This window comes from Fukomys damarensis, unplaced genomic scaffold (genome assembly GCF_012274545.1).
Source record: "Fukomys damarensis isolate Sample0158 unplaced genomic scaffold, DMR_v1.0_HiC HiC_scaffold_36, whole genome shotgun sequence".
NCBI classification, from domain to species: Eukaryota; Metazoa; Chordata; class Mammalia; order Rodentia; family Bathyergidae; genus Fukomys; species Fukomys damarensis.
Genome location: NW_022900948.1, coordinates 14,375,128 through 14,402,842, shown reverse-complemented (window position 1 = coordinate 14,402,842; position 27,715 = coordinate 14,375,128). Strand labels below are relative to the sequence as shown.

The 27,715-nt window shown below is 45.9% G+C and overlaps 1 protein-coding gene across 2 annotated transcripts in view; it reads left to right on the top strand.

Moving 5' to 3' along the window:
• Positions 1 to 6,889, top strand: part of Pax5 (paired box 5) — a 175,833-nt gene extending 168,944 nt beyond the window's left edge. For both annotated transcript variants that reach the window (XM_033759183.1, XM_010619397.2), the window contains exon 10: positions 323 to 6,889. In XM_033759183.1, the coding sequence (XP_033615074.1) occupies positions 323 to 399 (77 nt within the window). In that variant the 3' untranslated portion in view covers positions 400 to 6,889. The remainder of the gene's footprint in view (positions 1 to 322) is intronic.
• Positions 6,890 to 27,715: the final 20,826 nt, after the last annotated feature.

Here is a 27,715-nt window from a genome sequence, read left to right as displayed (position 1 = left end):
TGGTAGCAGAAAAGCAGACACAGCCAGTAGGACAAGGAATGGGTAAGACCGCGTTCCCGTAAAACGTCACAGGCCACTGGGCAGTTTGGCCCTGAGGGCCCTAGTCTGCTGAGCCCAGTGGTAGGTAGCAAGGAGACTTGAAATCTTGAGAGCAGGCAGCAGCCTTGATTGGATTTTCAGCTTGGGGAACAGATCAGGATACTGATTTTGGTGGAAGGGGACAGAGGCTGAGCTGGGTGAGAGGCAGAAGGGACATAGGTAGGAAGATTGGTGGACAGGGAACCCCAGGTCCAAGCTCAATGCCTTCTCTCATCTCTTCCAGGCTCCCCCTACTATTACAGCGCCGCTGCCCGAGGAGCTGCCCCACCTGCAGCTGCCACTGCCTATGACCGTCACTGACCCTTGGAGCCAGGCAGGCGCCAAGCACTTATGACACATATCATTAAGGGAGATAGCCTCCCAGCACCCCCAAGACGGCCATGGGGGTGTTCAACAAGACCGTCCCCCAGCAACTCCTTCACTCACCTGAAACTCCTTCCCCCTTTCCTGCCAGGGATGCAGGTTCCCTGGTAGGGCTGTTGACTGATGGACCCTTGTCCATTTCAAGAGTCAATCGACAACAGTGGTGACAGGGTCTCTGCAAACCAACAGAATGCTCTGCAGACCACTGCAGCCTGGCACAGCCTGCCAGACCCCACTGTCTGACTACCTGTGCCTCTTGGCCATGCAGCTTGGGAAGGAGAGCCAGCTTTTGTTACTTCAGCAGCACCCGTGTAAATACTTTCCTGCTGGTCTGTGGGCCTGAAAGTCTGACTTAGCAGATTGCCCACCCCACAATGCATCTTACACTCACAGTGCATCACAGGACACCTGTGTGAAGAATTTCCCCTCTGCCCTGGGTGTCCCCGTCACATGAGCTCAAAGCTGTCCTTGAGATCGAGGATGCCCACACCTGGACCCCAGGCTCCTGCTCAACCCTACTGCTCTGACATCTTGACTGGGAGTCTCATTGGGCAGGTTGTGCTGTGAGCTGCCCCTGAGACTCCTCCAGGAAGAAAGCACTTTGGGGAGATGCCCTGGCTTCTTATCTCTGTTTCCTTGTGGCCACTGCAGTGTGAACAGCTTTTTTTTTCCAGATCAGAGGACTCAAAAGAGAACTGCCTGGGAGATTCTTCAGCTGCTGTTCTAAAGTAAGAAATCATCCAAGTGTTGATTGCATTGTGGACTTTGAATGTCATAGCTGAGTAGGATCAGAAGATCATCTGATCCAGGCCAGGGAGGAGCCTGAGCTCTCCTGAACCCTTCAGCCCCTGGAACCACTGAACTGAACTGGAATGTTTTCAGATGCATGTCCAGGTTCATATCATTTGGGAAATCCACCATGGACATCTCACCCACCCTCCAAGACCCCAGAAAGTAGATTCTGAGCAAATCTGTCCCAGCGATATAGACAATGACTAGCAAAATGGACTTTCCCCTGTATCGAGGACCACAGCATCCTACATCGGTCAGCTAAAACTCCTGAGCTTCCTCTTGGGGTAGCCCTCTCCATCCTCACAGAGTTGGGCCTGTGGCTGGGCACAGAGGTGCTGGGGTTGGGAACACTTGCTTAACTTCACACAGTGCAGATTCACCTATTGATACCTGGGATGGTCAGGAGCTCAGAGAGGGAGTGTGGAGGGACTCAGTGTGGGCTAGGTTGGTCTGAGGAAGCCAGCTGAGAAGGCCTCCTAGGGAGGGGCAGAACAAGCAATGCAAAACTGGTGTGTGACCTGGGAGTGGTTTTGAGATGGGGTGCCAGGTGCCACCATCTTTCTACCTGGGGTCTCAGTCCCCTACAGGGTCTCTCTTGCCAAATCGGAACAACCAGATGGAGCCCCCATCCGAACCGGGGCTGAGTCAAAGCAATGACGGCAGGCTTGGTCATCTCATATGACAGTGTCCGTGGTGTCTGGCAGAGAACTAGGGTAGAAAGAGCCTGACCTTGGGATCGTCAGGCCTGGCAGTTTTTGTCCTGGCTGTACCTCTGCTTTACTGTAGATCTCAGACAAGACCCTTAAGTCTTTGTCTCAGCTACTTTGATACAGCGGGATCACCAGACCGCTTTTTCCTTCTCTTCTTCCCAGAGAGCTGGTCTATGACAGGGTAACTTGGGGAAGGCTTTCTACTTCTGAACAAGCATTTAGAGTGGGCACCCGAGACCTGCTAATGTTTGGCTCAAGCAAGAAACAAGAATACCTTGAGAGGTGGGAATCAGAAGCACCTTGGGCAAAGACCTAGTCCAGCTCCCCTAGAGGAAATTAAGACCCATCTTGGGGAGAAAGCAGGCCTCTTCTGGTCACCTTTAAGTGTTTTTGGCCCTCAACATCCCCACAGGGTAGAGGGGCAGAAGATACCGAGTATCAGCAAAGCGGAGTCCCCTCACAGGGATGAGCTGCGACTTGAGCCCCCGCCTCCTAACACATAGTGATCCGCATCACCCCCATCTACACGTCTCCTTCTGCTGGGAGAGGAGTTGACAGTGAGGGCAGTGGGGGGGTTCTGGCCCCAGTGTTGCAGCCTGGGTGCCCAGGGCTGTGAGAACTGGCAGGTTGTCCCAGTCACCCAGGCCAGAAGTGAAGCCAGTGAGGTTATGGCACGTGTGCCACTCCTATGGACTCCGCTAGGCAAAGAAGGGTGGTATACGGGGCCAGAGCCCACCATGGCTGCTGAGATAACCTGGCTCCAGCCTCTACCTGCCAGGTAAGGTAGGAGAAGGATGTTCCTTGGTTCCTACCTTCCTGTCTGTCACAAGATGTGGTGGGACTGAGGATTTCAGCACAGGTTTTGGGGCCTCTGTCCCCTGCCATCCCTGTCTGGGGATGAAGTGCACCCACATCTTTGGATTCTGGCTTCTCACTGTGTGCTCAGGCTGTTAGGAGGAAGCCAGCCTCCCTTGAGCCAGCTGCCTGAGGCACACACCGTCCTCCCTCAGCAAGTCCCACCCCACGCTGGCTTCTCCCTATCCTATCCCTGATTTCACCCCATAATGAACTCCCTTCATGCTTCTCCTCTCTTACCTGAGGCTTGCTTGTCCTCAGATGGGATTTATATTTCTTAGACAAACATGTGAAGCACAAGATTACACAGATGCACATGGATGTTCTCACACATGCACATCTGCTCTCAGAGCAGCCTGGGGGCTTGGTGCGGAGATTTCCAAAGGACACAAGGCGTTGAGTAGATGCCATAGAATTCTGAATGGAAAGCCGGAGTCTGGGACTTCACCAGCATGGTGGGAGGCCTGGGGGCATTTGTCCACCAGCCTTCAGCCCTGTGTTCCAGCTCTGACTTTTTGAAAAAGGATATTTTCATATCATTTGGAAAAAATTTGAAGACATATAAAACCCACCATCCCGTCCCCAAGGCACCATGGTTGGGGTTAGCACTTTCATAACTGACATTGAATAGGGCTTTGCAGTCCTCCACCAACTTATGGGGCAAAGATCACAATGCCCATTTTACAAACGAGGAAATTTGAGGTTTACCAGATAAGATAGAGATGAAGTGAATTCTCAGGTCTCCGGGCTCAGTTCTGTACTGCCCCTCTGCCCCTGTGTTCCTGTCATGAGCGTGTATGGCTTGGAGACACCTGCCTGTCAGTCCTCCAGAAATCCCTAGACTCACAATGAGAAAAGAGGCTGGCTTTATGGTAGGGCCAGAGGGGTGGTGGCCCTGCTGGTCCAGCTTGAATCGCATTAACACTGAGACCGGCAGACTTTGCTCAAATTCCCACCGGCACTCAAAGCTTTCATCCAGAGTCCCTTTCTCCTGCATCTTGAAGCTGAGAGGGAGTCAGAGCCTGTCCAAATTGAAACCATGGCCCCTGGCAGGACCTGGACATAGCCTGTCTCTGGCTCCCAGAGTTCAGAGTGCCAGTACCATGAGCTGTCCCCTTACTCCTCTTTTCTCTGCCCTTTTCACTTTGGAACAGACTCTCACAATATATAGGAGTGCCTGAGCCAGGCCCAGAAAACAGACATCACAACTTCAAGGGCCCTGACTTAACTGCTCCCCAGCCAGGCAGCTGGCTGCCTGCCTGCCCCTGGGCAGGGCTTGAGCCAGTGTGGCATGGTGCGGCCTGAGACCCACAAGTGTGAAAACTTTAAAAATCGATTCAGCCAAAAAGAAAGTACGTCTACTGGCCACATCTGACCTGCTGGCCACCAGTTTGTGATACCCCCACTATCACTGTGGATATCTCCTTGTTCTTCATTGAACATTTGGGGGAGATGGGCCCCTAGGAAGGTGAGATGCTTCAGGTTGTCCAGGAAGGACAGGCAAATCCAAGCCCTGCCATCCTTCCAGGCCTCCTGGGCTCCTACAAAATGTTCTGGCTTTAAGGGACAGAGTAGAACACAGAGGTGGTGGGTTGGGGGTAGCTACTGGCTTTTAAGGTAAGTAAGTACTGCTAGAGCCCTTTCCCAAAAGCCCCAGATTTTGTGTGGCCTCGGCACTGGGGTGAAATCCCTTTATGAGGAGTCATACTTCAGAGTGACTGGCTTGCCTTTGGCAGCCCTGGCTCTAGCCATCCCTTTGTGAATGACATTTTAGCTACTAGAATTGAGTTTCAAGCCATGGGGAGCAAATCCTAAAAACAAACCAAACACTCCAGACATACCTGGAAAGAAGCTGTCTGAGATACATCATCCCAGCAGGGTGGGGAAAACCCCAGGCCTCTGGATAAGCCAGGCCCAGGCTAGAGTGAGTCAACCCCTGGGCTAGACCAGCTCCACAGAGCCCTGCCAAGATGCTGGCTCTGAGGCCCTGGCCTTATCACCCTACTGGAGCCTGCCTCTGATGGTTTCCAGGAACACACACTAGTGCTCCGGATGAATTTATTCCTTTAGTTCTTTGGCCTCAGAGAGGTCCAAGACAAGTGCATTTCTTAAAAGGTAACAAAATACATGATTGGAAAGTTGGACAGTCAGGCCATGACTCCTAGCCTGCAGCCTGCCCCACCTCCTGGCAGCCCCTTCAGCCCCCTTGGCCCCTATTGTCCCTAGACCTCAGGATTCCCTCTTGCATATTCATGAGGAAGCCACAGTGTTGATCCACACTTCCCTGCTGTCAGATCCAGCTGCACCTCAGGTGGCAACTGGATCCCCAGGGGCAGGCTGCAGAGGACACAGTGAGCCCCTTGCTCATACGCACCTGAAGAAGCTGCAGCATCTCAAATGGGCTGATGGTTGGGAATAGGCAGACATCACTCTTTCTTTTCATTCTCTGGTATTTCCTTGGCACTTGGACCCTATTTCCAGACCCCAAGGATTGTAAGGGACCTGAGAATCATGTTATTGCCATCTGTTTGAGAGTTTCCATCCAGGGAGTCCCATTTAGCTCATTGCCAAGTGGAAGGTAAACATAGCCACCCTGCAGTAAATCTAGACATTCTTATTCCTCCTGAGCAGCCCAAGGAGAAAATATGGCTGCCTTTCTCTTTATGGATTCCCAAGTGGAACTGGGCTCAGGCAATGCCCTTGGCCTGTGGCAGGGGACACAGGGAGGCTCTAAGCATGGTACAGGGAGAAACAAAGTGGAGGGGTCTTGGCAGTTGGTGAAACAAAGGGGAGGGGTCTTGGCAGTTGTGTGTCCCCCTCCCTGGCTCTTAGGCCTGGCTGGGGGAAGCCACACTAGCCTCACCTACCCCAACCTGGGTCTACCGACCCTGAGTCTGTGGCTACTGTGCCTCCCTTGTTCCCCAGATCGCTATGTCTGTGGCCATGTCCCTCATCTTCTCCAAAAGCACCATTAAGAACAAGTGATTTTGGATGATAGATTTTTGATTTACAAACGGTGCATTTCCCTTGGAGTGGAACAGAAAGGAAACCATTTAATGACTCCCTTATTTTCAAGCATGAATACATTTTAATGAAACTATTTTATTGTATTTGAGGAAATGGAGAGTTGAACATTCCAACCAATCAATAGCCAATTAATTGCTATAAAGCTAAAAAGAAAATAAATAAATCTCAAGCCTATCTTAAACACCCTGCAAAGCTCAGAGCCTCAGAACCTGGCCTTCACCTTCACAATGCGTGCACATGAAGGTGTGCACAGGGCACACACCCTCCTACACTTTGGGATTACTTAAAACTCAGAAAAAGTGCTGAGTCTCCTCATGCCAACTCTTGCCTGCTGTCCTTACCTTTGGTCACAGAAAGCGAGCGTATCTGGCAGCAGCCTGTCCTAGGGCTCAGGAAGAGGCAGACCCGGCCCCTGGCCCTGAACCACCAGCACAGTGTGGGGTCGCAGGCAGTGATGGCCTGGCATTTGTGGGGCCCCACTTCTCCAGCCTAGCCGCTGGGGACCCCAGTTTGGGCTGAGGATGGAATTCTGAGTCTGGTTTGGCCCTGATGCCTGCTGGAAGTTGCTGCCCTGGTTTTTCACCCTTTAGTGGCCTTTGGACATTGAGTATTTGTAGAAATGCAGATTATATTGCAAATGGAACTCTCTGCTAGGAAAACATGGATTTTGCTTTTCATTCTTTCAGGCAGTTGATTTTGTCTTAGGAACTGAATTTCCAGCATCAAAGAAATACATATCTACTGTATCCGCCAAAGTTTGTGATGCCTGCATAGACGCTTACTTGTTAAAAAAAAAAAAAAAAAAAGTACAAAAACTAACAACAACAAAAAAAAACCACACACAATTGAATTGCCTTTGAAAGTGGGAGATGGCCTGTCTCCAACAGATGGGAAAAAATGCTTCTTAAAAATGTGTATGTTTTGTATTCTTTTTTTCTAGTAGAAAATAACTGACTTGAAATACTGGTGGTTTTTGTTTTTGTTTTTTTTTTCTTAGTGATGTGTGTTGATTTTGTGTGTAATACTATTTGAATGTAATTACAGCTGTGCCAATTTGCCAAAGATGTTGGACATATTTTTCTTTTGTTGGGAGGAAGGCAGGGGCTGGGGGTGGGCCTGGGAGGTCACTGGGGTGGGGTATGGGCTTAATTTTTTAAACTTTTTTTTCTTGTCAAACCTGAAATTTGTGGTCTTATTTTAAGTTAAATGGTTGGCTGCAACACCTTTATTTTAGATTAGTTGGATAAAAATGCAATAAGATTGGAGTAGTTTCAATATCTGTGTGTCTTTTCATGAGTGACTGTTAACTTGTGAAGAATTGATTTTATGTAACCTTTATGTGAGATAATTATTTGTAAATATTTGCCATAATTTTATTGGTTCCTAAAATAAAAGTAATTTTTTAAGTTCAGAAAAAGAATTTGATCTGTTTCGCTTTTGTTCGTTCATGAGTGGTCTTTGACAAGTAAGACTAAACCACGTGGAGTTGTGGGGAATTTGATGGCTCCTAATTAAATCAAGGTGAGAACAAATCTGTGCATCCAGAATGATGTGCTGCAGCGCTGGACTCTGGCATGGGCAGAGGGGCAGGAGGGGCAGAGTTCACAGGTCCCCTCACCTCAATGTTTTTAGATCCAGAATGGTAATACCCACTTCATACATCTGTTCACCAAACTGATTGAGCATGTAGTGTGTCCCCGGCACTGGGATTAACAGCAGTCCACAGGGTGAACAAGAACCCTGTTATCAGGCAACTCTCTAGTGAGTGTTGTGAGACTTGAGATTGCTCCTGTAACTTGCCTAGGAAATGGTGTGTGCCTGCATCTAGGCTTTTAACTTTGTTCAGGCTGAACCTTCTAGAAACTGAAATGTCTGAATACAGGCAGACTTGAGAAACCACTCGCTCTAGGAGGTGTGCCTTCAGGCTGCATCGCACAGGCTATGTCTGGCCAGACCTCAGAGCCTAAGAGCTGCAGTCCTTCTGTGGGAGATGCCCTACCCCTAAGCTTCTGGTATTGAATGTTTTGCCTGGTTGGGAGCCCAGAGATGACTTTTCATTAGGGGGCAGGGATACTGCAGACCTGAGCCCTGCCCCTGCAGGGCAATGTCAGTCTGCAAGGGCAGGCAGGGACCACAGTGCCCCTTGGCACAGTGTGTGCAACTCAGTAATTGCCAGAGATGGAGTGGGCAAGTGACCACGTGGGGGCCGTGGACTGCGACTCATTCATATTTAATAAAGCAGGCTGCATGGCCTCCATTCATTTCTGCAATGGATGGTGATGACGATGATCCCTGGGGGACAGAGGAAAGCAAGAGAACCATGACAGAGCTTGGGCCCTTCTTTCTTCTCAGTGCTCTTAGAGTACAAACTTCAAAGAGAAGCAGCTATTTAGAACTGAAATTGGACCCCAAACCTTTGTGAACTGGTGAAGCAAGGCAGAACTTCAGTCCCTGGCACCATGGCTTTTGTTCCTGGTGTTCTGGGGACAGAAATCTCACACCTGTCCTCCTCAGAAATAGGGCACCTAATCTGGTGACCAAGGCAGGTGCAGTCCTATGTGACAGCAGAGTGGAGTAAGGGCAAGAGGGCATGGAAGTGTCATCCCTGAGCACTCAGGCAGCCTCTGGCAGCCCCTCTGCACTAAGCAACAGTCACAGAGGGTCAGAAGGGGACACTGAACTCTGCGGTGTGAGATGTTAGCCTCCAATCCCTTCATTCTTCAGATCCTCTCTGGAGCCAGCCCCTGCAACAGGTGCTAGGTATAGGGGGACCCCCATGGGGGCCAGGGCTGCCACCAGGCCTGTGACAAAGCTTCCAAGGGCCCTGGCTGTGAGTCTTGGCTCCAGCTCTTGAAGGTCAATTTGATGTTGTAAGCAGTCTCTTAACTTCAAGAAGCCTTGATTTCTGCCCCTACATAATGTTTACAAACCTCATAACATTTCCCTCCATGTTGTGAGGAAAGTGTTATGCACTGTGTACAAGTTTTTCCGAATGACAAATGTGAATTTTGCCATGATATCTCTTGTTGTAAAGAAGTCATGATTTTATATCCAAAAGTTAAATTTGAATCAGAACTTCCTCTGAGCTAGGTGCAGGGAAAAGGTAGAATGCAGAAATGAACCAGGAGCTTGCTGTCTTGGGGCAGAGGATGTGCATATTTTAACTCTAGGTGTCCTGTGACCAGTGTGACCTGCACATAGTGCAGCTAAGAAAGTGTAGACCCTGAGGAGTTATTTAGTTCAGTTGGGTAAGAGGCAGTCAAGCAAGGCTTCCTAGAAGAAGTGGCTTTTGAGCTGAGCCATGAAAGGGGAGCAGGATTTCAATAAGAAATTTTAAAGTGTTGAGGAAAGGCCTTCCAGGCAGAGGTAACAGTACGCACAAAGCAAGAAGAACATGTACATGTGTGTGTGTTGGGAGGAGACACTCGACTGTCTATCTCTGAGCTACCCAGGCACCTTGGTGTCCTTTCCTCAAGCCCAGAGTGAGGGATAACCTGGAGAATGCATCAAATGGAAGAGCTGGCCTGGTCTCGTCATTTCCCAGCAGGTAGGGTTGCTCAGAGAGGAGGAAGAGGTGGCCAGTACAGGTTGAAGTCCTTCCACAGGAGGCTACAGAGGGGTCTCTACTCCCCATGGGGTGGGCGCAGATGGGTTTCCAGCCCCGCAGACCTGACAAACTTCAAACTCATGGCCAGCTGTGTGGTGATGTGGGTAAGGAGATTCTTCTGGCCAACTAAGCACTGCTGTGGCCTCCTCAGTCCACTGCTTCAACAGCCCTGTTTGCGGGAGACATGTGGCCCTCTGAGCACGAGGGAAGGGGTAGCCAGCCCCTTGAGACCTTGTTGGGAGGTCTCCAAGACAAGAAACACAGCCACTGCAATTTTGGATCTCTAGGGGAACTAATGGCCCAGATGATCTTACTTTTTATTTATCTTTATGTTCTGATTTTTCTCTAGTGTATGTAATAATTTTAAAGTTTTAAAAATTAGCATAACTACCTTGGTTTGGTCCCACAAGCAGACTATGATGGGAGCCTGAGGGTATTCAACAAAGAACCTTCCTGGGTTGGATTTTTAAATTACTAAGCATAGGACCACATCCTGGATGGCTTAAGCAACAGAAATTTGTTTTCTCACAGGTCTGGAAGTTAGAAGTCCAAGGTCAAGGTGTCAGCAGGGTTGGCTTTTTTCTGAGGCCTCTCTTTTTGCCTGCTGAGGGCTGCCTTCTCTCTGTCTTCCCTCTGATCTTCCTCCACAAGTCGTGGCCCGCTCTCTTCGTATAGGGGCACGAGCTGTGCTGGCTTAAGGCTCACTCCAACAACCTCATTTTACCTCAAAGAACCAATCTCCAAATACAGTTACCTTCTCAGGTGCTGAGGACTGGGGTTCCAATATGTGAATTTTGGAATAATACTATTTAGTCTGTTATACTACCCCAGAGTAGAGACCCCTAGATCCAAGTCCGGCCTGGGTCTGCCTTCACCTGCCAACCCTGCCTGCACCTGTCCAATGAGTGCCACCTCTAGCTGGGAGCATTATCAGTCCCTCTCTGGCCACACCAGAGGCTTTTCAATTCCTCAGTGTAGGGAGGTCTTTCCCTCAGAATTTACATAAATTCTCAGTAGAGCAAAAAACTATTTTTAAATTTGTAAAATAAAACTAGTAGGATTATAGATAATTATGTACTTCAGATCTCAACGTGGAATGTGATTTTGTAGGTTTAAAAAGATGTAAAATTTCAGAGGAAAAGATGGACATATTTTAGCTGGTGTTTTAACTTTTATTCATCTAAGAAAAAAATTAACAAAATATGAAGACGACTTGGAAAAATACACCTAAGAAATATGAAAAGGTGTAATGCCCTAAATATACAAAAATTATATATGCAATTATATGAAAAGTGATTCCCAGATACATATCTCTATATATAGATATAGATATAGATATATCCGCCTTCAATGGAGAAATGGATAAAGATATGCAGAGATCACAAATATATAAAAATTAATCAAGACCAGTAACAATCTGAGTTCAAACACATAATAAAATTTAGTATATGCTGCTACTGACTGTCTTGCAATGTGAGGCCAAGGTCACCTAGAGGAATAGGACTTAGAAGGTGCTGGGTGGCGCTCCCATGCCCAGGCCTAGCTGCTCCCAGGACTGCGGTTTTCCCCCAAGGCCGGTTCCCTGCAGTCAGAGCCCAGGTCAGGTGGGAAACGCGGCGTGTCACACCCAATGGCAGACGTTCCCACATTATCCACAAACATGTGTAAATATCGCAACGGCTGTAATGTAACCAAGAAAATCACTTCCCGTTGTTTCCCCTCCAGTGATATTTTCTGCTTGGCTGAGTTTGCTTAGCACACTGGAAAGGCCAACTCATCAGTTCTTGTTGTTAATCAAGAGCAGTAATTGTCCAAGTTCAAAGCCTCCTGACTTAGACACTGCTGAATAGGATAACAAGTTCCAGAAATGCTAAGTAGTGGCTTCTATAAATGGGTCTTTTTAAGTAGGGAAAACCCCTGAAAAGGGTCTGGAAAAAGAATCTTCTGTGAAATAGAATTAAAACATTGTGCATAATTTCTAGAGCATAGCAGATAAACCCTTGAAACTCCCAGAAATTCTTAAAGCATGGGCTATGTGATGTATCCTCACTTCCTTATTTACTGTGCAAACTTACGTATCAGTCAAGGCAATGCCAGCTAATATAACAAACCTATCCCATAGCTTCAGTGTCAACACAGTAGAGATCTGTTTTTCACTCACATAACTGGTGTTCTAAAAGTTTGAGAAGTTGGGCTCCTGTTTTCTTTTGGACCAACCGGCTTAACATACAGCCTTGATGTTTAGCTGTTTATCTGCATTAAACCTGCATAAAAGGAAAGAGCATGAAGCATTGTGCTCTGAGAGGTTTCCCCAGGCAGGGCTCACATTTTATTGGCCAGAGCCTTGTTCTTTGCCATGCCCAGCTGCAAAAGAGGCCGACAAATGTCTAACTCTGGGGAAGAAGAAAAGGACATGGGTCTGAGGCGTGGCTAGCCAAGCTATATCTTTGTGACACCAGCAAATTCCAGAGAATTTCAACCTCATTTTCAGTTCTTTTCTACCAGCTCTGAAGCAGTGGAGGATGGAATAGACTGAAGCAAAAGGGTGGCATGAACGTGCTCTGACCAGATCCCTGCACACCACCTCTGCCAGACCCTCCGCTGAGCCCAAGCCAATGCCAGGCTTGAAACACAAGCATGTTCCTGTCCTGGGAATGAAGGAGTTCCATGGCTTGTCAGCAGCGACGGCGATCCACTCTGATGTTCTGCCCTGCTTCTAAATGGAAATTGTTGAGTTGTGCTATGAGAAATCTTACCTATTAGTGTCTACTGAGCATTAATTGTTTACCAGACACAGATATTTGGTAGAATTCTTGAGGTTACCCCATAAATGCACACCCAGGGTCGAGAGTTGATGCCAAAATTTCACCAAGCTTCTAAAATTTGGTTATGTCACCTCCTGCTGTGCTGAGAGGTAACAATTCAGAGAACGGAGCTGGCCACCCAGTTGCACTTCCCTACTCACCCACCACCAACACCACCACAGTCATCACCACAAATACAAGAAGACTGAGAGAGAAGGAAGCAGTCAGCTTGGGGGAAATGCGGGCTCAGGAGAGTCTGGATGTTCCCCTCATGTCATTGGAGTACTATTGCTTTGTCTCTCCAAGCCAAGGGACAACTTTATGAGAATTCCCTGGAAGTTTGAAGGTATCGTCAATAAGGGAAGACTGGAATTTCATCCCCTATATGGTCACCTGCTTCACCACCAGAATTGGTGATATACCTTTGTGCTTACTGAAGCAGGGGAAAGATGTGTATCCCCTGTGGGGCAGTGGGGACACTGCTGCTGACAAGCACCTTTATGTTGCCCTGCTGGAAATGTACCCCAAACAGCCTCTCCCTGGCAAGGGGATATGTGGAAGCTATAGGTAGGACAGTTTTTGGTGGATGCTGGGAGGAAAAGAAGCTACATCTCTCCCATCCAGGAATGGAGAAGTGGGGAAAGGAGGCACATGGGATTACTATATGATGGTAAGGTGAAGACATTCTGCAGATGTTATTAGCTGACTTTAATCAAAAAGGATATCACCATGGGTGAGCCTGACCTAATCAAGTGATCTCTTTAAAAGAGAGGCAGATGCCCTTCTTTTATCTTTGAAGGATCAGAGTGTCACATGGAGAGGGCTGTGTAGCAGGAAATGGCAGACAGCCTCCAAGAGCTAAGCATGCTATTTCTAGAACCACAAGGAATCAACTTCTGTCATTAACCAGTGGATCAAGTTTTATCAGCAGCTAGTGAGCATGGAAGAGGACCCCAAACTTCACATGAGATAGCAGCCCACTCTAGCACCTTGACTTCAATCTTGACAGACCCTAAGGGGAAGGCCCAACTAAGTCATGGTAAAATTTCTGACCCAGAGAAACTGTGAGATAATAAATTAAGCCATTGAGTTTGTAGTGATTTGTTGTATAACAATAGAAGGTGAATGCAGTTTCTCTATTGGCTCTTGGAGCCACAGAGAGGTTCAGCCTCCTACAGGGAGGCGGGGGAGGACTAGCTTTAAATTATGTTTGGGGTTAAAGTTTCAAAAAGAGCAGGACTGAGTGTCAAATATCAGAAGGAAACTGTTCTAATAACAGAAGGTTATTGGAAAGTTTTGCAATCAGACCAGTATGTTAACAAAGGTCCTACTGCTCTTTGCAGAAATGGTAAAAGGATAGTTCTAGGTAGCACAGTCAAGAGAGATTGTGTGGGAAGAATATTAATTCATGTCATGTTTACACCTCCAAGGGTTGTGATTCTTTAATAAATGATTCCAAATCCTGTTTCTTGTATAGTTCTTACAATAACAATATGTACAATGATTATCATGCTCACTTTTATAGATAAAGCATAATCCTGGAAGGGTGCATAGTTCTATCACACAGCTGGTAGGCAGTATGGCTAAGACTTGATGCCAGGTAGTGTGACCCCAGAACAGAGGTCTCTGAGAGACTTTGCATCTGGTTGGTGCACTCATTGGAAAGGGCTCACACTACTGGGTGAGAACCATCCCCTGAGAAGGGCTGTAGTTTACATGCAGTGGTGCTGTGGGAAGGCAGGACAGCATAAGGATGGGTGTGCTGAGGAGTCAGGGCCAGCCCCACGCAGTTAGGAAGTGCCACGTCTGCAAGGTGCACTGGTAACAGTCCCATGAGGAAGGCCTGTCTTTTCCCCACATGAATAAATAGGTTCAAAGAAGTTGGTGTGATTGTCATTTTTCTCATTTTCTACATAAAGCTGTCTGGGAAGGTGAGGGCCTTGTTCCTGCATTGCCCAAATAGATGCTGGATATTCATTTGGTGACATTAAAAATGGTCATCTGATAGTACATGGATGGCCTCTAAGGTGTAAAATAAGCTTTCATTTGGTTTTAATTTTTGTACTTTAATGAAAGGTAACACACATATGTGGTTTAAAGAGTGCAAACAAAGCAATAAAGTGAGCAAGTTCATATCACTCCCTCCCAACCTCAAAACTCCCGCATTTCTTTCCCATAACTACAGTCTATCTGTTTCCTCCCAGAGGTCATCTATGCATCTGCGTGCACATGCACACGGATCACTTTTTAAAAAATATTTATAGCCACAGAGCCTAGCTTCTTAAATTTCCTAAAATTTCCAATTTTTCTTGACAAAACTAAAAGACTTTTTAAAAAGCCTTATTAAATATTTATTTTACTGCCTGTAATAGAATTAGATCAGCTCTAAATGACTGACAAAGCCAGAATAACAGTAGCTTAAACAAGACAGATTCTCTTCTCTCATATATGGAGCCTGGAGTTCAGTGATCCATAGCTGATACAGCAACTTGATTGGGAAGACCCCTCAGGAGCAGATTCAGTTATCCTTGACTCTCCTGAGTCTGTGTCCATCAGCCCCATGATCCAAGGAGGAGCATCAGGATTCCAGGGAACAAAACAGATGGGATAAAGGAAAGAGTAAATTTCCAGGAAACTGGTAACTGACACTTCTGTATGTAGTCTGATGGCCAGAAATGAGTCACATGATAACATCTAGCTGCAAGGGAGGCTGGGAATGTGATTTCTATCCTGAGTGGCCCTATTTTCCCAGCTACGAATTTTATTACTCTGAAAAATAGAGATAAGAGATACTGAAATATCACTACCAGTTTCTTCCATGTTTCCATTGTCTAGTTGGTTCAGACCAGAGAATCATTTCTTCATATATTCAACCAATCATTGCTGAGTAAATGTTTGTGGAGTTGTATTGAGGGGTGTTGAGGGACAGGGTGGACACACATGGAGATTTTGGAAGACCCAGACCTGCTCCAGAAACTCACGAGGGCCAACTGAAACCCACCTCCAAGAGCTGTCATCCTCTCTTGCCTGATTCCTCTCATACCCATGTCAGAAGATCCTCATCTGAGACTCAGTCTGCAACTCTACAATAAAGTACAGAGCAGAAGATTGAACCACATGATTTACAGTCTTTTCATCTCAAAAGCCCAATGAGTGTGCAATTCTAAATGAAACACAGCAAAGAGACTTGGGACCAAGCATTTATCATAAAGACTCAGAGTCAAAGGTGACAGATCAAAGAGTCCTGAGGCTTTCTTGGATCTAGACTCACCTGCAGTGATCTCCATCCCTCAAAGGCCCTCCAAAGTCCCTGAGTGCAGTCCTGGGCCAATAAACTGGAGCTGGCACACTGACACCTAAAAAAAAACTGGGAAAATAAGGGAGAGTGAACTTTCAGAACTCTGGCCACAGTGAAACACCTCTTATGGAAACAATTCTCAAGCCAGAAGATTGTCTGGTTGCCAGTGGCAACAGACTGACAAGGGGCACTATTGCAAGTGGAGACTTAGGGGTCCTTGAAGGGTAAATATTGAGATTATGGTTTCTGCAAAAAGAGGCCAACCTGATCCATTAGGCTTTTGAGGAAGAATGATATCTGGATGAGAATAAACTAAAAGATGTTATTGTTTATCATCAGATAGCTTTGGGAACATTTCATTGGAAATCCAGTAAAACATCAAGCTTTTGAAAAAGGACTAGGATACTTCCTCATGACTAACAAATTGGCTTAGAAAAAAACCAAATGTAAATTTAAATAGATGCTTCCCTGGATGGAGAATAGTAATACTGTTTAATTCTCTAGAGCTAGGATTAATTGATTTTAGTTATCATTTGATAGCTATTGGGGGATAATTCCTTGTGAGGAAGAAGTTAAGGAAATACAATTAAAACACTGAAAGAGCTCCCAGGCTACATGAAGGTTTGAAATGAATCAGGTGAGCTTCAGTGGGGAAAAGAACTTGTCATGGATTTGGAGGAGTAGAAGACACAGCTCAGGAGGCATATAGAGATTAAGGTTACTTGAAGACTGCTCAGAAGTTGAACTTATGCTTAATCCAATGACTTTTTAAATGAAGGAAATGTTTTTGCAATGTTTCGTCAATTACAGCCCTGGGTGTGTGGACACAGCCCTAGCAGGGTTGACAGAGGTTTAAACCCTGCTGTCCATGGTCCTGACTCACGCTTCTTTCCAAACCAGCCAACGGATGTTTCTCCTTATGCCGAGTCACTAAGGTTTCTGTTCAACTTCACTAGCAATTCGGAAACTGGTGAGGGTTTTAATTTTCTCTTTTGATGAAAAATGTGTGGTTTATACATTGTCATGGAACAAATAGAAATGGGATTTATGTTTCACAACTTACATGGTTTGCTTGGATTTTTTCTATATGTCTTTGACAGCCCTATCACATTTCTGACAGTTACATTTTTTTTTTCTTTCTGGGAAGTTAGGGAGAGGCAGGGAATGTGTTTTTCCCTTTATCCACTAAGTCTTGCTTGGTAGTATTTGTGTGCAATATACAGGATTTTGTTCGTGTGCCTCTTCTTGAGAGAATAATTGTATGTATATGTCTAGGTAAGGGATTATATGTTTGTGTGTGATATGCTGGGCTGCACTATGAGTGCATGTATGTGTAGTCCTACATATTTAGATTTGTGTTTGTGATATCATGATGGTGGTGATGGTGATATGTGTGTACCTATGTACAATACAAATTTGGCCAATTAGGTGCTATTCCAATTCAGATGTAATTAGTAACCAAATCTTTCTCCTCACAGTGCATTGCACTGATGTGTGTTGGGTCTGCCAGCAATTGGGAAGGGTCAAACTGTTCTCCGTGCAAATTCCATGAGTTTTCAATTAACTTCACATCTGTGTTTGCAAGTATGGTGCTTTAATTATGTAGGTGAGGAAAATGTCTTAGTCCCAATTATTAATCAAGGTACATTCCTTTCAGTATGTGCTGTAGAATCTTCATCAGGAAATTCTGCTAAACATGACATCAATCCCAATAGTTTGACTAATTCCTTTTTCATTATTAGAGCAGATTTACAACTTGGAGTCAGGGTCTTGGATTTTTTCCCCCACTCGAAAATTCATCTGTATCCTAGAATCAGCTTCTAGCTCAATGTAAATTCAGTGTAGAATTTAGTCAGTTATTAAGTGGATTTAAGTGGCTGAACCCTGGTGTAATCTGACCAGCAATGCATGAAGGAAAGAGTTGGAGGTGTAAAAAATGTCAAATAGCTTTCTCAGATGCATTAAACTATTAATAAAGATAAAACGATCTTTATGTTTGGAGTTTAGAACATCTCTTTTATGATAGCAAGAAGCCACTTTGATTCACGACTCGTTGGTTTCAAGGTCTGGTGTCATTATTCAGAAGGTGTCAGGAAGAAACAGAGACAAGCTCCTCAGCAGGGGGAGAGGTGAATAAAGAAACTCGGAGTTTAGGACTGCTCTGAGCCAGCTGGATTGAGCAGGAAAATGTGAAAGCAAAGGAATGAATACAAAAGGCAGCTGATGATCATGTCCACATCATGTGGCACCTCTTGTAGAGGCATTTGCACTTGGTCTTGAGATATGTTTTTCTGTGGCTGTTTTCTCAGAGATATGTTTTTCTATCCTGGGTGGTCATAGGCTCCCTGCAGAATGCCATGTGCATTTCCCAGTCCCACCAGCTCCATCACCTTGCCCTGCACCCAGGGTGACCTCTGTGGACCACATCACACAGACTCTGGCTGTCTGGCCTCTGGTTCGGTGAATCTAGCATTGGCGGGAAAATGGAGTGAAAGAAGTGAGAGGTCAAAATGCTTGTTCCCCACTTTTTTTCCCTCTCCCTCAATTCCAGCCGTGGGCTACCTTCTAGAGTTACATCTTCTTTCAGCCCTTCTTACCTGGACCTTCTCCAGATACTAACTACAACATTTTCTGCCCTTTGCCCTTAATCTGAGGGTGTTAGGAGCTTCCCACTGATGCCACCCCATCCTATGTTGTTTTCTTGTTCGCACCTCTAAATGTAGACTCATCATTAAACTCTTCTCAGCTAAACTTTTTGAGGGGTCTGATCATTTTATCTGGGGACCTTCACTGATTTGGAGGAGGTTTCCTCGTGAAAACCAGAGCCTGATCTTTCCAGAGCTGCATGTATAAATTGGGGATGGGAAGAGTCAGCAGGACGAGAAAATAGGGAGCCAGAGGGTAGGAGTACTGGAATAATGAACTTGTTGTATGAGGAACATTGGTTTGTGGCTGCCTCTCCATGGAGGCTTCTCAGGCACATTACTGTTTATGCTTACTCTGTTTTTCCAACAAATACAGGCTAAACAGCTCCCAGGGCCAGGTTCTGTGTTAAGCAAGTCCTGAACTCACAAAACTTATAGTTCTATGGGGAACACAACCAACAGCCAGTTTGCTTCCATGAGATAAGAGCTGTTGTAGGGAGCTCAGGAGCTGAGGAGCATGTAGGAGGAGAAGCACTGGGTGGCAGGTTAGGGAAGAAAGGTTTCCTGGAGGAAGAAACATCCAAACTGAGAACCCAACAGATGAGGAAGAAATGTCTTAGGAAAGGAGTTGGGGAGGGGTATAGGGATAGCAGGGGTTCCTGGCAGAAGAAACAATATGTGCAAAACCTCAGAGGTGGGAAGAACTGGGACATTTGACAGCTGTTGGGGTCTTGCATAAACAGAAGAGACGTGGCCAGAGAGTGCTAAAGAGTGGGCAGTGTTCAATTTGTAGCCTTCCCCTCCCCCTGACACAAGCTCTGTTAACGAAATTCTGCCTTTAACCAGGACCATTAAGGCCTCTGGTATGGGCAGGCTTATATTTTTATAAGACCCCTTAGTCTACACTGTACAGATGAGAAATGAGCTGGAGGGGGTAACTCCATCAGAGGAACCACGGTGAGCTAGCTGTAGGAAAACAAGGAGAGGTGGGCTCACATGATCTCGTCAAAACCTTCATTTTCCAGACAGAGTCAGATGTCGCTCAGGTCACGTCTCAGGGAGACAAGTAGCTCTGAATCGAGGCCGCCAAAATCAAAGAGGCAGGGAAAGCCAGGCTCTGTCTAGAAACTACTTCAACCTGGGAGGAAGACGCATCCAGAGGTGGTGCCAGAGGAGGCCCTGAGGCCCTGGCCACTGACAGGTGTCCCTGCTGGTGGGGGTGGTCTCTAGATCTGAAGGTCCATCCCCCAGCAGAGCTTGGACTCTCGACTGGGTACAACCTGGGCACCTCCACCCAGGGCCCAGACTCGGCATAGGTGACTAGTGCTTCCCACCTAAATCATGTGAATATTAAGCTAATCAAAGCCTTGCTTGGGAAGGGATGGGGCTGAGAAGGCGGCCCTAACGAGCTGCGTGTCACTCCCTCCACCCCTCGTGTCTTGTGCTGTCCCATTTGTCTGGCTGTAATCTACATTTCAAATGATTACATGGGAAGCTGAAGTGGTAGTGACAAGGATAAACGAAGCTTGTTAAACTAATAGCTGCACTAATGCCCAAATATGTGAACTTCCCGACGCAGGCCGCATCCCAGCCTGGCGGAGCTGTCAGCCTGGCTCCCCCGGGCTCCGCCGCCAGCCGCGGCCACATGATGAATGGCCCTGTCGACCAAACTCATCCGGGGCCCAATTAAACAGGCAGAAATGAACTGGAGCCGTCAGGCAGCCGGGGAGGGGGCAAGCGGGAATGGGGGGAGGCCAAGCCAGACACAGAGAGAGGCTGATGGGGGAGGGGGAGTCAAACCAGATACAGCCAGCCGGGAGAGGCGGGTAGAGCGGGCCCGGAACTAGGGGGTGGGAGAGATGAAGCAGCCAGAGAGAAGGGAGAGAGCTCTGAGAAAGAGAAGGGAGGTAGGGGCAGGATGGGGAAGAGAGAGACTCACAGAGCTAGACTGAGACCGAGAATCCAAGAGACTGCGAGGGCAGAGGCACCCACCAAGTCGCATATACACGCAGAGAGGTGAAGAGAGAGACACTCTCGGAGACAGAGAGAGAAGCACTCACAGAGACAGCAAAAGACAGGCCCCAGGGACACGCAGTCCAGCTGGGAGGGCAGAGCCTCAGAGGAAGGGAGAGGGTCGAGGGAGGGCGGGAGAGGAGAGGAGCCTGGAAGAGAAGAGAAAATATGTCCCCTGGCAAGTCCTGGCAGCTCGGCGGTGGGGAAGTCGTTCTGTCAGAAAATGGTCATTTAATGGTTTGCCGAGCCTGCGACAGATATGTCATGTGAGGCGGCTCAGCAGCAGTCCCAGGGCATTTCATTTATTAATTACCAGCTTCCAGCGGTTCCCTCCATTCCTGCCTCACTCTCATCATCAGCTCGGGCCCCTGGCTGAAGCGCCCCCAACCCCCAGGCTCCTTGGCCCCTTTACCAGAAGAAGCACCCGAGGCCAAGGCCAGAGAGGGACAGACCCCTGCCAGGATCCCAGCCTCGCAGGTGGGCCGGCCTCCCTCCCTGCCCATCCCGCCGGCAATGACCTCCAGGACAAAGGGTGGGAACTCAGCCCTCCCACCCGTGCTCTTTCCTCGTCTTCAATGTACAGCATCACTCTTGCCTTTTTCTTTCTTTTGGTACCAGGAATTGAACTCAGGACCTTGCACTTGCAAGGCAGGTGCTGTGCCACTGGGCTAAATCCTCAGCTCTGCACATTACTCTTTCTAATGAATATAATCATGTATTATGTGTGTATCATAATTTTGTGCCAATTTACTGTTTTGGTAAACTCAATTTTACAGTGTTCTAATCCAGTCTTTTCCCTCTCAGCAGTTACCGAGCCTTTTAAAAGACTTGGATTCAAATTTCCTTTCATTTACACCCGTGAAGCTGGTGTCTGTTTTTACCCAGGAGTAAGGCTAACAAGCTCTCAGGTGGTCCTTGCCCATGAGAAGTGCCTCAGTGCACACTCACAGGTGTGCCTCTGGCAAGCCCTACCCACTGGACCCCATAAAGGGGTGCTGGCACTTACCTGGCCACCTCCCTCCTTCCCTCTTAAGTGCCACTCACCTTCCAGCTGAACTGAGATGCTGTGGAGAAAGGGAAACTGCAAGGGCCTCTCCCCATCCTAAGAGTCGGTGGCTCTTTTAGGCTGCCAAGGCTTCCAGTTGCCCTCTCCAGGCTCTACTGACCCCTGAGGATCCCATGAGCAAGAGCCCTCTCAAAGGAGGTTTCAGAAAGGAGGTGAGATCCCTAAACTAAAGCTTGCTCAGAAGTGGGTGGCACCAGGTGAATTGAGATAACTCTTTCAGAAGCCCAGGGAGGTAAGCTATGGCTGAGGTCTCCATGATTAGGCAGGAATCTGGGAACTTGTTCTGAATATCCCACTTCTACCATTATCCCTGAAATCTCCAGATGGCTCCATAAGCACCACACACGCCCCAGGAGTCCAAATCAACTTACCTTTTTTTCTGCCCCTGCCCCTGCCATGTGGTCAACACCCAGACCTGTTGAGCTTTCAGTGCCCAGTATCTCCAGACTCCTCCCACACTTTCCCTCTTCCATTCTGTCTCTTCATCTCACTTTGAGACCTTTGAGACCTTTTCAGGATATCCCCCTGGCTAGGACAGTCTTTTTTTTTTTTTAACTTGGGGGAGTTGTCACAGGCAAACTGGACATTTGAGAAGTCTGAAGCTGGAATGGGTCCCTATCATGGGCAGTGTCGTGCAGCGGTGGTAAAGAAGCATGTTCTTGGGGTCAGGGGAAAATGTGCAGCACAGAATGGGAGTCTTCCTCAGGAGCTTCTCGGGACCTTCCAGACCGGTGTCTCTGTGACTCCCATCTGCTTCTTAGAAATCACAATTGGTCAAGGTCCTCTTTGTGGGCTTCCTGCCAGTGGGGTTATAGCCAGGAGCTTCAAGATCATTGAACTTTAGTTCATTCCTCACATCAATATAGATCATGTGTTCCAAACTCTTCAGTCCTTAGAGGGAAGCTGGTGAGTAGAAATCACCTGTTCCTTGTGGGGCAGTCAGCACTCATAGAGACAGTGGATCTTTTTTTAACCAATGATCCTTTTAAACCACAAAAGAGCTGGCACTACCAGGCCATAGCTGTGAGCTCCACCCTCAGATAGCACTGTAAAGATGAGTAAAATGAGGTTCAGAGAGAGTAAAGGACTTGTCCGAGATCACAGAGTGAGCCATAGGGAGGCCCAGAGGCAAAGTCCAGGTCACCTTCCTATTGGGGCGATCCTCCAACTTAACAGAACCTTGCTTCTTTTGGCATCAAAAACTTCACAAAGGAGCAACTGGATCTCTACTGAAAGCAGAATTCACTTTGTCATACTGAAATTTTTGATCATGCCTATCTTCAAAAGCTCATAAGAATGTATTTATAAAATGTACATAAACTACTAATTATTGTTGTTATCATCATCTTCTTCTCCTTAATTTGACTTCCTAGAATTCTGGGATGAACAATCTCATTTGTAAACAAATGGGAGCATAGATTATTTCTTCTACAGTGGACAGCATGAGAAAAAGTTTACATTAGCTCTTGGGTTATTTTGTCAGCTCAGATTTGCTTCCACTGAGGCTCTACTCTCCCTTACTGTGTGTAATTCGCTAGGGCTACAAGTCAGACATGAGACAGGTCTGGCCACCCATAGTAGCTCTTTCCTCTGGCCACAGTAATTGGTTCAATAGATGGGCAGGTGACTCATCAGGACCAATTGGAGCACTTCCAGGGATTTATACACACAGAAATTCCCTCTTGTCTGCTTCAGTATATGGCTAGAGCAACAGCTATTTCTTTACCTTCATCAAGGAAGCTCCACTGCAGTAGAAAATAACAATGTCTACTTACAAACACAAGCAAACCTAAGAAATAGGAGAAGACCCTGAGCACTTGCATTAAGCCCTGGATTCAGCCATGTCTAAAGCCTATGCCATGTTCTAGAGGTACCCAGTCCCACAAGTCAGTTAATTCCCTTTATTCTTTATTCTTGATTGTATTGGGCTTCTTTCCTTTGCACCTGAGATTCCCAAAACTAATACAAGGCCTTTTCTCAGGATCAGCCTTTTTTATAAAACAGTTGGCAATCACATAGCCCCCTGGTCTGGGCCATTTTGGGTACAGTGCTCACACATCTATTCTCTGTCACCGAGAAAGAAGGCTCCAGCTTCAGGATGCTGTGTCCTCTCCTGCTTCTTCTGCACTCTCTCCTCTAGGCTTTGGGTCAGAGGAAAGCTGACTGCTGGAACCCTACTGGTGGGCTCTAGGGTGGCCAGAAGCACCGAGTATTACATACAAGGCTGTCTCCAGGGGTGATGAGGGGCTTTCTCACCCAAGTGCCTTGATCACATCATGCTCTTGTCCCCAAACCTTCAGTGACTCCTCACTGCCCATAGGAAGAAACACAGCCAATTCCCTAGCCTGGCATTCAGGACTCTCTACAGTCTGCCCTTGTTGTCTCATCCCCTCTTTCTTGCCTCCGGGCTCTTGCTTGTGCTGTTCCTCCTCTTCTTTCTAGAAAACCCACCTGTGAAAGTCCTTCCTATTTTTCTATGTCCAGTCCAAGCACCATCTCTGCTCCAGTTAGCTTGTAAGAGTGCAATTGTCCTAGGACCACCCCCTCTGTGCTCCTTGCCCCTCTTTTGTGGCCCATCACATACTGTGATTTGTGTTAAGGGCATTGCTTCTTCTGTCTAACTTTGTTGTCCTTCCCCCACCCATCCCACCCCAGACTAGGTAACTCTGAATTCATCCTTTAGGCCACAACCCAACAGTCACTTGCTCAGAGAGCCTTCCTTTCTGCCTTCTTTTAACAAAGCCTGTTCCCTTTGTTTGTGTTTGTTCATAGCACCCTTACGCACTTCTTCAACAGTTCTTATCACACTTTATAATAAAAGATTTATTATCATCAACAATTTATTAATGCTTTATCTCTCTGTTAGAACATATGCTCCCTGAGGGCTGAGACCTTTTGTAACTGGAATGGTACCTGGAACGCTTCCAGTCAATATTAATGAAACTGGTATTGGCAGAACCAATGGCTGCATGGGTTGTTACACATGAATACATGAGTAAGTGAATGAATAGATGTCTCCCCTCACCCTTTACCAACAAGGAACTTGCTGGGGCCAGGGACCATGTAAGTGATCTTTATATTCTTCATTGTTCCCAGCACATAGTCACAGTAAGTGATCAGTGAACATGAGTCTAACTATCAGCAGCAGGTGCATCGTTTATGGGAGTTCCTGGATATTATCCAGGGCTGTAACAGGAGCCAGAAACCTAGGGCCTCCGTCCAAGCTGGGCCAAAAATAAAAATAGTTTAATAGCCACAGAAAACATTTCCTAGTCTAGGAACATTAGGGCTGCAGAAACGACTGAAACAAGCTCCTTTCCCTTGGGGAACACACAGTACACTTTTCCTGAGTGAGTTGTTCTGACCCATCACCTCTCCAATGGGCTATGACATTGTTCTCAAGTTTTATTGCTATAAGATAGGCTTTCTCAACTCCTCAGTAAACAGCATTACACAAGCACCATGCACACACATGCAAATCCAGAGTGGACAATAACCCCAGGCATGTTGGAGTGTTTGATGGAATGACTGTTGGAAAGCAAGCCAGGAGCCAGCTTTAAAAAATAATATTTATTTATTACAATTGGCAGAGCAATGGAGAAAATTGCCACTTAGATAGGATTTTACATTTTGCAAAGCATTTTGTAATCAGCACAATTTCTCCCAACAATTCTTGAAGACAAGTTGTTTTTGTCATTCCCATTTGCGGGAAAAAGAAAGTAGCAGGAGAAGGGAAAGTGCCATATTTTTAATTATGCAGAGCACAAGCTTAAAGGAGAACTCTCATTTAATTGAATGTAAGCTTTTTTTTTTACTTGTTTACTATGTGATGGGCCCTGGGGATCTGTTTATACACAAGACCTGCATGAGAATCTGACCTCTGACTCATTACTGGTTTCTCTAGAAGTGTATTTTCTTTGTCTCATTCAGAGAAGAAAACAATAATATATTATCTCAAATTGCTTCCACTTATCACTTTGCTTGGCCATCTCTCTTTTGAAGCATCATGCAAGTTTAATAAGGATAGGCTAAGTGCTGCTGCTATAACAAATAATCTCAAAATTTTACTGCCTTCAAACAGTAAAATTTTATTTCTACCTCAAGCCATAGGTCCATTGTGGGTCATCAGTGGGGGCTCGACTAATTGTAGATACTCAGAAATCCAGGCAGATGAATTTACTCAAGCATCACTAATATACTAAACAAAACCAGAAATTCAGAAAACTCTTGCATTATTAGTAGTTTAGTGTCCTTTTACAGAACAGACACATAGCATTTCAGTACTTATTTCTTGGCCAAAACTAGTCACAATGCCACACCCACTTGGAGGCATCAAAGAAGTGCAATGCTTCTGCCCAGAATATATAGAGGGCTACAAATACCTGGAAAATAGCACTAATAACTACTATACAAGTTAAATCTCACCACACACCATGAAGTAAAATTAAAACCATATTTTTTTCACTTTTCTAAAGTCTAGAAAAATACTACTGTGTGTGTAAAGGGCTTTTGCAACCTATTAGTTTATACTTTTTTAGAGAAAGAATGAGAATGAAAAAAAAAGGAAAGAAAGAAAAAGGACCTGAGACTTTTGCAAAGACCGACTTTTACCAAGGTCAACATAAATTAAAGAGAAAAAGCCTAGCTAGTGCAATATGACAAGAAAAATAGATAGAAAGCAAACAGACTGTAAAGAAACAACTACCCCTGACCAAAATCTCCCCAGCAGAACAGGCCTATAGCCTTGTGTTCTTTGTTTCAGGGCCATAAGAAACCCCAGAATTGGCTGAAAAGTGAATTCTGAATGAGTCTGGAGTTCCTGGGTCTTTGAGAAAGTATTAGAAATTCAGAACAGAGACTAAGGGTAGCATCAGGCTGGGTTCCGCCATTCTTTTACTCTCCTTCACGCATTATGCTTTCACACCTAGGATGACTATTTTTTTCTACACTATCTGTTTAAAAACAGGCAGATTGGGGCAACTGATTCTAATGATCCAAGCCCATTGCTGAAGGGAGCAGGTTAGGAAAGCTTCTGCCCTTGATAGGAAGGCCTGAGTCTGTGTGGATATCTGGTCTTCACTGAGACAGCACCAATCACTACAGTGGCTTTCAAAGCTAGGCCTCCAGGCTGGTAATATAATAGGAACTTGGCAGAGATATGAATTCTTGGGCCACCCTGAGCTTGCTGAAAGAGAAACTGCATGGAAGCCAGCAGCACATTTTGACAGGTCTCCCAGGGGCTTGGGGCAGCTCAGGCCATGGCCATGACTGCTGAGACTGGAAGTACTGATTCCTTCTGTGACTGCAGCCTCACATTAGGGGGCAGGGTGTTAGTTGGTCCTATCTCTAGGTGTGCCTCCTTCTCATCTTGGTATTTTAATATGAACAGGTGAAATTGTGTTTTATTTATTTAATTTTCTGTTAATGGTATGCTTGCTATTATGGCCAATATGTAAATGTCATTCTGAACACATATTTATATACCTATCATGTTACTTAGTGACACTATCTCAACATTTGTATTTGTCTCTGTGAAGTTGTTTGCATCGGTCATTTAAAATTTTTTAAATTTTAAAATTTTCTAAGATGTTTGTTGAATAAATCTTTTAAATGCAGCTTGAGTCACAGCAGCCTTAGTTTTAGGGAAGAGCAGTAAGGAGTTCCTGAAGCAAAAATCTCCTATGTGGTGACTGATTCAATTTTAGTGCTTTGTGGCTGCCTGTGGTTTATAAGATGTTTCATGTTGCAAGCCAGGAACCTGCCCAAGCTGGTGAGAGTCTGAACCAAACATCTCTGACTCCTCTATCCTTGTCATCTTTCTCCTGAGCTCACCTCTTAGAGGTCCTCTATTTTCTTTCAGAAACTAAATTGCACAGCTGTGCTCTATACTATGGAAATCATGCAATCTTGGGAATCCATATAAATTTCTTTTTAAAGCCCCCAAAGCGAAGTGAGGATGGGGGGAGTGGAAGCCTTGTTCTTTACCCAAACTGTGTATAAAGAATAAAAAGTTAGGAGAATGGAAAAAGATAAAAAAAGAAAGAAAGAAAGAAACTAAAGTTGCCTCTATTTGTAGCTGATGTGACTATATTCACACAAGTCCCTAAAGAATCTACCAAAATATAATAACACAAGCCTAATGAAACTAAAACCTCATTTAGAATAACCTAATTTAGAATAAAATCAGTAAAAGGATCAATTGCATTTGTATACTTCAGAAGTGAATGATTACAAACTATCGTTAAAAATAAACGATATTTATAATAGCTTCAGAGACATCAAATACTGAAGAATGAACTTTAAAAAAAAAGATGTGTAAACCTTCAACACTGAAATTAAAAAACAATACTGAAGGAATTAAAAAGACCTAACTAAATTAAGTAAATGTTAATCTCCCTCCCCAGCTCCTCCCTTCTCTCTTTGCTTTCTGTTGACC